The 12,770-nt window shown below is 48.3% G+C and overlaps 1 protein-coding gene across 3 annotated transcripts in view; it reads right to left on the bottom strand.

The window, feature by feature from the left end:
* Positions 1–12,770, bottom strand: part of CERS4 (ceramide synthase 4) — a 49,236-nt gene that overhangs the window by 14,638 nt on the left and 21,828 nt on the right. For all 3 annotated transcript variants that reach the window (XM_082071978.1, XM_082071977.1, XM_082071979.1), the window contains exons 3-4: positions 9,293–9,466; positions 1,329–1,446 (exon numbers count right to left, since the gene is read on the bottom strand). In XM_082071978.1, coding sequence (XP_081928104.1) covers positions 1,329–1,446; positions 9,293–9,466 — 292 coding nt within the window. The remainder of the gene's footprint in view (positions 1–1,328; positions 1,447–9,292; positions 9,467–12,770) is intronic.

The raw sequence follows: 12,770 nt of genomic DNA, 5'->3' as shown, positions 1-12,770 counted from the left end.
TTCCGGCTCAGGACACTCAGATTCTACTGAGAAACATGTGGATTTCAGAGATAAAGAGGAAGGTCAGGGACAACCACATAAGCAAGTATTCCTGAGACCCCTGCTGTGCAGAAAGGCTGGCTGCGCGACCCAGATGAATCCCTGTATTTTTATTTTGGCCTCCATTCTTTTACTTTTAACCTGGTACTGAACATCCTGGGGGTCCATGTGCCCCACTGCCGTGTGAATCGGCTGCAACAGCCTCGTCAAGACAGCGACGTGTTTGCGCCAGGACTGCGCCTCGGGGCTGGAACCCCAGCCCTCTGCTCGCACGCCCTTGCTAAGGGTTAAAAGCCATGGCTGCAGGCCAAGGACGCCTGCAAAAAGGAGCTGAAAGGACATATGATTCCTTTCCCCACCACAGGGGCCATATCCAGGGACTTCACTGACAAGCTTCAGTCCTAATACTGCCTGACAATTCACAATCCTGCCAACGCTGCTTCCCTCAGCAGCAGGTGTTATAACCCTGGCCTATCCTGCCAAGCTCTTCAAGATCACTCATGGGAAAACTACCCACCGTTTGTGTTGGCAGCTTGCTGACACTCCTTACAATCTCTTGATGATGGACATGACTTCACTTGGCTTCCTGAAGGGCCAATCTCAAACCCATAGATTGCACAACAGAACGACTCACCCCAGAAGCAGCAGCACCAAGCAATCCACACCTGCTGAGCTGCAAGGACAAGCAACGGGGGAGTTCAGGACCGCTGACGCGACAGGGATTTGCGAGGATATTAAAAGAAGCCACCACAGAACAGCTGGGTTGGAAGGGACCTCTGCAGGTCCAACCCCAATGCTCAAACAGAATGACCCAGAGTTGGTTGCCCAGGACCATGTCTTCTGAATATCTCCAAGGATGGAGATTCTTCAACCTCTCTGGGCAACCTGTTCCAGTGCCTGGTCACCTTCACAGTAAGAAAGTGTTTCCTGATTTTCAGACAGAGCCTCCCATGTTCCAGTTTGTGCCGTGTATAAAGCAAACACAAGAGGGAATACGATTTGTCATTATTTCCTTTGGGAGAAGAGTTTCCTGTCCATAGAAGTTTGGGATTGAAGTGCTTTGAATGCCACCTACAGAAAGCTGCTGCTGTCACATCTTCAGAAGCAGAACAGCCGGTGGCATTTGCAGAATGATCTCTGTGGCTGGTGGCCCATGCTACAGTGGTTCCTCCTGCTTTGTGGAGCTTCTAGATACGAGGGGCATTACCCAACTTCAGCATTCCAAATGTGATTTTATTTGGCTGAAGACACAAGCGCTAAATCCAGAGGAAAGCAAAGGAAAGACTCACCTCTTTAGGGTTCTTGCAGTGCGTAGTGTAGAATGTTTCAAGCACAGGGTTGGGCTGAGCTTTTGGTCTCTGCTTGTCTCTCACACCCAGTTTGCTGCTGAGGGGCAGGGCTACGGCTCTGCGGAAGAAAAGATAAAGGTCCAGCCAAAGATAGAACAGTGATTTCTGATATTGCAGCACTGCTAGAACATGATGTAGTACATAACAGCTGCCTCCCACGTTTGAAATCTAAGCACAAGTATCATGTCAAGCAGATAAGACAGATAAGCTGAGAAGAAAAAACCCACAAACTTAGAGCAGAAACAGCGAGGCCTGTGTTCTGCTGTCCTGAGCTCTGTGCTGTGATGTCCAAAATTACACGAGGCTGGGAAATGCCGTTTCTTGCTCCATCGACACCTGAACCCACCGTGCTTGGGCATGCGGGATTGCGGCGCAAAGCCCGGGGCTGCAGATCAGCGCTCGCCCGCAGCTCCTGCAGAGAACCGCAGCGATGATAGAGCCTGAACATTGGTCACTGCTTGATCCAGAACACTGAACACGCACGGCGATCGCTTGAGCTCAGGACTTGGCTCGGGATCAAGAGGGAGGATCAAGATCTGCGCAGAAGAGAAGTGCTGCTGGAGCATGGGGACACAGTCTCCTGGAATAACTTACCGCTGTTTTTCCTAATGTGCATCAAACGGGTTGTAAAATAAGGACATAGCAACTAGAAAGCTGGGCATGAGGAACCGATGCTTATGCTAGCTGAGCAGCTTCAGACTTTCACAGTGAAACAGCGCAAATTAAATAATCCGCATAATGAGAAAAAGTTAGCAAGGGGTAACAGAACCAGGCACAGAATGGCTGTGTCCAACAGTTCCCCCTCTGCTCCAAACACGCTTCTCGCCCTCGGCAATAGGAGCAGCCTCACCCGTGGTGTGAACTGAGGTCCCGCACGGACACGGCATAAATGGGAAGTTTGGTAAACCTGTGTTTAAAAAAACCACCCAAATTAACTGTGTTCTCCTTGACTTTCTGGAGAATTAGTTGTTCCTTAGCATCCTTATTATTATCTTTATCCTTATTACTGAGTTTCTTAGTAATCGCTACCTTTTACACACTGCCACTGGCACGCAGTTCGTCTCATTGGGAAAAAGAGCTTTTCTGCACTGCTGCTGAACACCGAACATGCAAAATCTCTGGAAACCTTATCTCTGCATTTTGGAGTAGAAGTTTACTGCTTAAGGCACCACCAGCTTCCCCTGGGCCACCAGTGGTGAAACAGGGCTGAAGGGGTCAGGGTGGTTACGAGCTGCGAACACCACAGAGAGGACGCGAGTGCAGAGACCCACGGCTGCTCTGCCCGGCCCATCCTCGTGTCAGGCAGCTCCTCTGACCAGTTATCCCTAACGATTTGGACACTGAATGAGTTTCCCATTTCCCTTTCCCTTCCCTTTCCTTCCCTTTCCCTTTCCTTCCCTTTCCCCTTCCTTCCCTTTCCTTCCCTTTCCCTTTCCTTCCCTTTCCCCTTCCTTCCCTTTCCTTCCCTTTTCCTTTCCTTTCCCTTCTTTTCCTTCCCCTTTCCTTTCCTTTCCTTTCCTTTCCTTTCCTTTCCTTTCCTTTCCTTTCCTTTCCTTTCCTTTCCCTTTCCTTCCCTTTCCCTTCCCCTTTCCTTTCCTTCCCTTCCCCTTTCCTTTCCTTCCCTTCCCCTTTCCTTCCCCTTTCCTTTCCTTTCCTTCCCCTTTCCTTTCCTTCCCCTTTCCTTTTCTTCCCCTTTCCTTCCCCTTTCCTTTCCTTTCCTTTCCTTTCCTTTCCTTTCCTTTCCTTTCCTTTCCTTTCCTTTCCTTTCCTTTCCTTTCCTTTCCTTTCCTTTCCTTTCCCCTCTCCTTTCCCCTCTCCTTTCCCCTCTCCTTTCCCCTTCCCTTCCCTTATTTTAACTTCACAGCCACAATGCCACAGCAGCTCCTCACTGTGTATTCACGACCAAACATCCTGCCAAAAGGGACGTTTTGAGATTTCTTTAAGAACCCATTTCTTAATTTAACAGCTATCAAAAGCAATTTCATGAACAGACTAAGGAACGCAGTAACTTCTGTTATACAAAGGCATAAACCACAGGATGGCTCCACATTTTGCTCACTCGCGTAACACCCGGGTTCCACCTACACTAGGTCTCAGTTCCTGTGTTAGCGCTTCCTTGAAACGGGCCTGATGTTTCTGTTTTAAAGGTCATTCGGTACAAGCTCCTCTGAAGAGGAAGATGGAACCACATTCTGTTGTTGAAGAAGAACCTTATTGCAGCTTCTTGTCAGTCCACAGCGGGACTGAACGCACTGAAAACTTGCACACACGTGGAAAGGAAAGGGAACGTTTCTGGCAGGTGTCGGGGCAGCGTGCCAACTGTTTTTTTATTGAAAAACCATTTAAATTACCCTGACAGATTTCTTAATTTTGTTTAATCCCTGTCTTCTCTCCCTTTCCTGCTGGTTAGTTATGATCATGGCATAAAACCTTACCAGAACAGAAACAATCCAGTTGCAGCTGATGAAGACGGGGTGTAATTAAGCGAAGTAACAATTGCTTTGTTGTTGAGGTTTTGAGTTGGATTAGGGGACCGATCCTACTTTTATGACCGTCATTGAGAAATCAAGGCCTGAAATTCTTCCTAAGGGCCGTGGGTACACGTTGGATGTGTGCTATGACTCAGTTTTGAGTGAAATGCTGTTCCAAGCGCAGCCCTACGAGGCTGCTGCTCGTACTGATTGCGACACCCCAGGTTCCTCGGCTCGGCGCAGGGACGGGCTCGGCGCAGCAGTTTATCAGCTCTCGGGAAGATGGAAGGAGAAAGTCTGAGGACTAAACTGCACCACGTTCCACAGGTAAGTGGGACACAGGCAGTGAGACAATTCTCATCTCAAGCCTAATTCACCATCAGCGACCTTCCCTCATCCACGGTCTGCACGGGAAAGGTCACACTAAGGTGTTTATTCACTGATAAAAGAACAAACCATCTTGTGTGAAGCCTGCTGAAATTAAACATATTAATCACAGAATCCCAGAATGTCAGGGGTTGAAGGGCCCTGGAAAGCTCATCCAGTGCAATCCCCCCATGGAGCAGGAACACCCAGATGAGGTGACACAGGAAGGTGTCCAGGCGGGTTGGAATGTCTGCAGAGAAGGAGACTCCACAACCCCCCTGGGCAGCCTGGGCCAGGCTCTGCCACCCTCACCCCAAACAAGTTGCTTCTCAAATCTAAGTGGGACCTCCTGTGTTCCGGTTTGTACCGATTGCCCCTTGTCCTGTCCCTGGTTGTCACTGAGAAGAGCCTGGCTCCATCCTCCTGACACTCCCCCTTTCCATCTTGATCCCCAGGAATGAGTCCCCCCTCAGTCTCCTCTTGTCCAGCTCCAGAGCCCCAGCTCCCTCAGCCTTTCCTCACACGGGAGATGCTCCACTCCCTGCAGCATCTCGGTGGCTGCGCTGGACTCTCTCCAGCAGTTCCCTGAATGGGCAGAAATTGATGCTCCCCCACCTTGCCCAGGTGGGCTACAATGCCTTCTGCACAGGCTTTTAGAGTTGGCGTGAGAATACAATAATTCAACTTGGAGTGTGTGGTTTTTGTTCTTTCACACCAATGTTTTTGAATTTATAAGGGTGCCACTCGGCAAATATCTTCTAGCAGTAAGAAAGGCAGAACCAGTGACCAGAACATCTCTTCTTTGAACTGCACAGTCTCTTTAGCCTCGCGCTCCTCTCCCTGTGCTCCTGCTGACGGGAAAACGCTTCACGTGGAGGTTAAACCAACGGTTCCATTTGATACGAGATCTCCCATCGCCACAGTGCTGCTGTCCTAAATAAGTCCGTCCACAATTTTCAGTTAAACACTACAAAGTGTCCCATAGATCTGGACAAAAAACTTGCCTGGAAATTTTTCAGATCTTCCCTGATTCTTGATCAACAACAAAAGTCTCGGGGCAGAAGGAATTTCAGAAAGATACACTGCAAAATAAACTACTTGAAAAGGGTGTTCTCCTGTGTCTCTGAGTTCAAGTATCTGTTCCCTGCAGATCAGCAGCATCCCTTTACTTCAACATACAACACATGGCTCCTGTACCGTCACAACCTCCTATGACACCAAATCTTTCTGACTCAAATCCTCCTCTAGTGCAACTTGGGAACTATTTGATTCAAATTCCCTGAAAATGGCTTTCAGTTCCCCGATATCCAAACATCGCCGCTCGAGTCCAAATCAGATTATTAAATAAGATGTAATCTCTGATTTTTAACTTTCTATTTTACTATCCCTCAAAACTTTCCTAATCACATGGCAAGAAGCGCTTTGCAATAGGAGCTGTGGTTCCTTCACAATCACAGCGCTCCAAGAACCTGATTTTTTATGGAAAAGGGTCTCAAATGTTATAGAACTAGAAGAGAAGCTGAAATCCCTATGTGCAGGTGTATGTCAGGGAGAAGAAGTTCTGCTGAGGTATCCAGGTGCTTAAAATCAGGCTCAAAGTCCGGGGGGTAGGACATATGTCCTACTTACAAACGCAACTGGGAAACATCGGCGTCCAGGTCCCCTGTATTCAGGACATCACTGTGTATCTGCTCCACGCGAGGAGCAGCGGGACCCACATTTCTGCTCCCCAGCCCCGAACGCCCCGTTTTCCCACCTTCCCCCGTGCAAACCGGCTCACGGAAAAGTTGCTTCACCCCAGCGTGAGCTGATTCTTCCCCCCGGGGCTGCGCCCACAACGTCCTGGGCCCTCCCAGCCCCACCCGGACCGCACGTTCTCTTCCCACGGACACCCCCACAGGAGCTGCTCGCCAAGGGATGGCACTGGCCAGTTCCCCAGTGCGGCCAGGGAGCGGAAAACCCATGTGTGAGAAATGGGGCTTTCCGCGGGTTTAATCAAACCAAGAAGACGGAACCACGGGCCAAGCACAGCGGCTGACGTGGCTGCTCAATGCGAACCGCAGAAAATCATCGGGGCTTCTCTTAGTATTTTCCTGGAGTTCTGAGACAGGTAAATGGCAGGAACACACTGCAGCATTTCTGAAATCTCAGAGCAGGCACCACCAGCGAAACAGCGTATCTAGACCAAAAAACGCTTTGCCTGTGATGCACAGCTGCAAGTAACAGGTGAGGGCAAAATAAAGCTAAAGCCACCAAAACCAAACTTGTAAATGAGTCACATACGCTCATTTTGACTCACAGACTAGATATACAAAGCTACAAAGTAAAGGCCGCCTACAGAGAATAAGACACAGACCCTTTCAAGGCTGCAAGTCTCAAACTTTGAGCAAAGTATTTTAAGCAGGGCAAGCGCCGCTGTACACACCAGGGGATGGAGCAACGGAGGATTTGATTCATGCCTCCCACTCGCCAGGGAAAGCTTTTCCTTCTCCAGGCTGAACTGAATGTGAACGGGTAATGACAGAATGAGAAACCATCGTGCTGAAATAAATGACTGCAGAGTTAGGACAAACAAGAACACAGCGCAGAACACTGGCTTGTAATTAGCACAGGTAAGATAGTGGGATGATGACAGGTTTCCTGGACCTGTAAAATGGGCTTGTGATATTATCTTTTCCTAAGGGTGTGACAAGAAGCTTTTATTTAATGAAGTTTGTGAATCAAAACAGCTTGAAAATTAATGCGTAGGACCAGGCCCGTGGAAACTCTCCCAGCTGAGGCAGCACTTGGATGGGAGAGGAAAACATCTTAAAGCAGATGGGAAAGATGTTTAGATTGACTAGAAGCGCAGTGGCAGGAGGAAGGGGAATAAAGGGACGGAGCAACAGAACCGATGCTGACAGGGTTGTGTCCAGCTGGGTTTTGAGCATCTCCACAGATGGAGCCTCCACCACCCCTCTGTGGAACCTCTGACCACCCTCACAGTGAAAAAAGTGGGTTTTTTACATTCAGATGGAGCATCACGCGGTTCTGCTTGTGGCCGCTGCCTCTTGTCCTGTCACGAGGCACCACGGAGAAGAGTTTGGCTCCTTCCTCCTGATCACGTCTTGTATTTGGGAGCCCGAACCTGGACGGTCCTCGTCACGGCAGGACGTGGGGATTAACCTCCAGCTTCACATGCAAACGTGTCCAACCCCCAACCGGCGGCACAGAGAGGACTGTACCACAGCTCTGCACCAGCCAGGTCTGCAGACCAGCAAAGAAGAAACGTGAGTCACTGGTGTTTCAATGGTTACTCACGGCACCTGGTTCCCACTTCAGTGGAGGCAACGAGACACCGTGTCCCCAGGAAAGTGCATGGAATTTAAGGCATACACACTAAATGTGTGGTTCACAAAGAAGAGATTTGCATTCCCATTTCGCATCATCATAAAGTGATTATTTAAAGAATCATTCATGCACCTGTGTTTCTGTAAAAATACTGGCTATGTTTTTTTTTTTACTAAAAACATCTCTCAGTCATTTCATGTTCTATAAACTCCTCCAAGCTGGGCCCGTATCACAGAGAATCTGGAGAAGAAACATTCTTCTGGCCTACAGAGGTCTGCTTCCATTTCCTTGTGCAGCCACTTTTTAAAAGAAATATGACAAAACCATTTTAATTGCCTTTTTTCCCCTCTTTCTAAGCTTAAAACCACTGCAGAGTGGACTAAACTATTTCAAAATATGATCTCTTTGATCAGCAACCAGGAACATCTAGCAAAGACCACTTCAGAGAGCACTCAAGACCACCAATGGGGACTCACCTGGCAGTCTCGACAATGCTGACACATGCTCAGTCTGAGTTATCCACCAGCAAATCACGCCGTATTCTATTGCAGACCACACTAATGATTGACTAAACCACAGAAAGCAACAGCATCTTGGAACCTCTATGAAACTTGGGGTGGAAGAGCCCTGGAGCGTTTCTAGCTGTGCCTTTGCCACAACCCCCATGTTTTCTGTGCAAACCCCGCAATGGCTCTGGCCAGGACGCAGTGGGGACAGGTGGCACTCGAAGCCAAGCGGTGGACGGTGACACGTTCCTGCGGATTGCGGAGCTCGGATGACTCAGCCCAATCTAACGCATCTTACCCAAGCTCATCTGCCAGGTGCAATACCCCAGATCCCCATTAACCGAGATAAGGGAGTTCAAATACGGTTTGTGCCGCACTCAACCCAGAAACGGCAAGTAACGCGCAACAAAACAGCGCGTCTGCCTTTGGAAGCACAAGCCTCGCCCAGGGCTTACCTGGTTTAAGTGTAGGAAGTCACATTGCTTATAATTAGACATTAAGGGTTTGTGCTTTGTATTCAACATATTATACCACTTTTGGCAGCACACAGGGCTGGAAAGACAGAGCTGAAAAATGTAGCTCAGCAGACGCTAAGACCTGGTGGTTCTGTGCACCTCTTCAGTCATACAGAGAATAAATCATAGAATCATGGAATTGTTTTGGTTGGAAGAGACCCTTAAGATCATGGAGTCCAACTGTAGCTTAAATCCAACACTGAGCCATGTGTCTAAGAGCTCCATCTATGTGCTGCAATAAGGTCTCCCTGGAGATTCTCTTCTCCAGCTCAACTGTAGAAGAGAAGCTCAACCTCAGCTCTCTCAGCCTGTCCTCCCAGCAGAGCTGTTCCAGCCTCAGATCATTTGTGTTATTAATTACTATATTAATTCATTAATATATTGCAAGTCCATGTTCCATGTCCTTGACCGCCCTTGTCTTCCAAATCATAGAATCATTTCGGTTGGAAAAGCCCCTTAGGATCATGGAGTCCAACCATAACCCACCCCTGGCACTGTCCCATGTCCTGAGAACCTCATGTCCGTCTGTCCAACCCTCCAGGATGCTGACTCCAGCACTGCCCTGGGCAGCCTGTTCCAATGCCCCACAGCCCTTTGGGGAAGAAACTGTTCCAAATATCCAATCTGAACCTTCCGTGGTGCAACTTGAGGCTGTTTCATCCTATCGCTTGCCAGCCTTATCCCTAAAAATCCCCAAGCAGTACTAAATCACTTACCTTTCAAAAGCGTAGCGAATGGCAACCAAGACGACGGCGAAGGGGATGCTGAGCAGGAGGTCGCGAGGCTGGGGGTAGCGCGTGTCCTCGGTCTCCTGCATGTCCTCCCAGGTGATCCCGGGGGGCAGCCAGAACTCGTGCTGCCACAGCCACCGGTACAGAGCTCGTGCCATCCTGGAAGGGAGAGAGAGCAGAATGAACCCCGGGCAGCCTCGCAGACGGCAAACCTGTCGGCACAAGCAGAGGAAGGATTACGGAAGGATTACACCCTCGCTGAGGTTGCATCTGGCTGGGAAAGCACAAGAGGTGTGGGACGCGCCGGTGCCCACGGAACCCTCAACCAGCTCGCAGATTTTTATCCAGCGCCCGGCGACCGCCGAGTCCTGGCACAGCACCGAAAAGGGCGAAAACGGAGAGAAGCGCCTCAGAATTCAAGAGAACACGAGTGTCATTCTCAGCAAGACATATCAGGACGTTTTAAGTTTAATTTACAGGTTTCTTTCTACAGAACTGATGGTTTGGTGCCATGAGAATGCAGCAAGTCCAGCTGTCCTTTCACATGTATATAGCCTTATTTTTCACTCCTTGATGTTTTGTATTTATTTGTTTCTGTTTACTCATTGCAATTCCACTGCGTGCATACGTATGCATTATAACATATTATTCCAAGACTGCACCTTTAAAAGTAAGGAAAAAGATACATCTTCTGCTTTAGATGATTAAAGAAAGTACTTTCAGGTAAGAAATTTTGTGCTAAGTGGTAAACTGGGTTCTTAATGTAACTTTAAAGACTGTGCCTGAGGGTGGGATTTACATACATGATCAGAGAATTCAGCAGCATGAAAGAGAGTGCAATAGGTGTAACGAAGCATTCAGCAGGAAAATACTGTTGTTGGATAATTCTGTCTCGTACACGAATTGGAGCTGCGCTGCCCTGCAGTGCAGGCTGCTCATTCCTGCTGGAAACAACACATTTCATATTGCGAAATCAAGGGGAAAAGCGCATTATTGAAGTGCCTGATCTGAGTATCATAAAGCATCTCACCCTGGCCCATTTTCTGCCAGAATTGCCTAACCAACTGCAAATGAATCATCCATTGATTTTGAAGATATCTGTAATGCAGAAGTAGGTTATTTGGTAGTTAAACTGCAGATCTGCCTCATTCCAGAATTTCACAGAGTCTGAGGGATACCGTCTCTTCTTGATTTGGACTTTACTATTCATCTCAACGTGACTTTTGATCTGACTACAACAGGGAGGAACAGGGCCCTATTTCTTCAAATATGACTCTCGTTTCTGCTGGAACATGCACAGACAATTCAGTACGACAAGGCTGATTACAAATAGAGATGTGATCGATACCAAAAGGATGCAAACTTCCTGATCATTTAAGACACACAAAGCAGGAAAACACTTTTCCCCAAAGCAAAAGGAAGACCATCTTACTGAAAAAGCATTATCCTCCTCCTGTATTCCCCGACTGCAGCTTTCGATACCAAAACCCACGACAGAAAAACACCTCATAAAAATCAGGACCCTGCTACACTGCAGAACTGCAACCAGAAGAAGTGGCAGTAGGGCTAATATCCAGCTTCACCAGGACCGAAAAGAACACCCATGTGTTTTACCAGCCTTCAGTTTGACAATAATCACAGTATCTTCTTTCTGGTGCAGCTCCTGGGACTCTGGAAATGGTGGGTTTGCTCCCACTCGTGGCTGTTCCCCACTCCTTCCACCTGCTCTCCTTCCAGCGCAACGAATGGACAAAACTCATCGGCACATCAAAGGAAGATAAACAGACTTTATAGACTCTTGGGTTTCTGTTTTAAGAGCCTGACAATTATGATGCAACGATTTCTAAGTCGCCTGCCAAATCTCGAGTCTCCACAGCAATTTGGGGCCTACAGTACAACCGAAATTCCCCCATGGAGGCTGTTTGAAGGTGGGAACACCTGCCACCCGCCGTCTGTCCCCTTGTCCTCTGGTTAAAACCAGGTCCCTTGGTCTCGTCTTTGGTGATTCAGCAAAGGCACCTGAAGCTGGGACCGCAGGAGAGCAGGCAGCCGAGGCAGTGCTGGCTCATGGTCACCCTGCTGGCCCCAGGACGCCCAGGTCCCTTTCCCCTGCGCTGCTCTCCAACAGGTCGTTCCCCAATTTACACTGGACAGCAGTGAAATCCACCGCAGGAGCCTCCTTTGCAATGACACAACTCAGGATTCGCCATCCAGGACTCAATATCTCTGGCAGGAACACAAAAAGATGCAACCTGTGCAGCTCGGTGGCGATTACAGCAAATAAGTCTTCCAATTTGCTTAAGGGGAATATTCTTCAAAGTGCTAAGGAAGTAAACAGCCATTATCTAATCTATTCCCATGTGCAAACTATAGATAGTCAGGATCACCTTCCTGGAAGATTTCTTTATCTCTAGATATATTTACAGGTTGCAAACATTCAGGAAAGTGGACAGTAGGAAGCAACGTAATTATCTTTTGCAATTTACACAGGCCAAGTTCTGAAGCTGAAGACAAGTGTGTCAAAAACGCCCTTTGAGCACCCATGGAAAAGCACAAGCAGGACTGTTTCTCACTGAAAAGTTCCTTATGCCTCACAGAGCACCCCACGCTATTATAATTTTGTAATAATATACAGGACAAAGCCCTCCAGCTCTGAATACAGGTGTAACAGAGACGGCCGCTCACACAGAGAGTTCAGCAAGAACAAAGGGAAAAACCCCACCATTGCAAAACACCCTCCCATACCTGACACCAAACTGATCAGCGACAGGATTGCACAGACAGCGAGCGAAATAATAAATCCTGGAAGAATGGCATTAAGTTTGTTGTAGAAAACGCACGTAAGGAAGAAATAAAGAAGAAATATTCTGAGAAGTATCAAGACTACACCATGGGACAGGCCGCACTTCAGCACTTATGGAGCCCATAGTGTGAGAAGATCAGGCGCTCAATACACAGGGTGTTTCAAGAAGCTGGAGCCAATTTGAAATCCCTACTGCTTTGAAATGGTTCCATCTTTTGGAAACACCCTGTATAGTCCCACAAAGCTCCTCTAAGTTGACTTTCAATTGGACTTTGTGCAGCCCTGTTCACTGCATTGACTTGGCTAAACCTTGCCTTTCCTGACTATTTTTTTAAACTTGGTGGTTTTATCTGAATCTTTAGAGCTAAAAGGAGGGAAGCATGGAAGAACAAGGGCTGTGCTGGCCAGCAGGAATGTGGCTGCACCGCCTGGGCCACAGACCAGGAACGCTGCTGTCCGCAAACCCCTCAGGGACATCATGACACACGGTTTCACCTTCAGAGAACAGTTAGAGAAGCAGCACGGCATCCAGCGAGAAAGGAACTCCTTGTTCCCCAGGTAAACGGCTAAACATCTGGAATATTGTGTCCAGTTGTGGCCCCTCAGCTCCAGCAGGACAGGGAACTGCTGCAGAGAGTCCAGCGCAGCCACCAAGATGCT

The sequence above is a fragment of the Streptopelia decaocto genome (genome assembly GCF_964273445.1).
Source record: "Streptopelia decaocto genome assembly, chromosome: 24".
NCBI lineage: Eukaryota > Metazoa > Chordata > Aves > Columbiformes > Columbidae > Streptopelia > Streptopelia decaocto.
The sequence above is the reverse complement of the archived record's forward strand: the minus strand, read 5'-3'. Positions and strand labels throughout refer to the sequence as shown.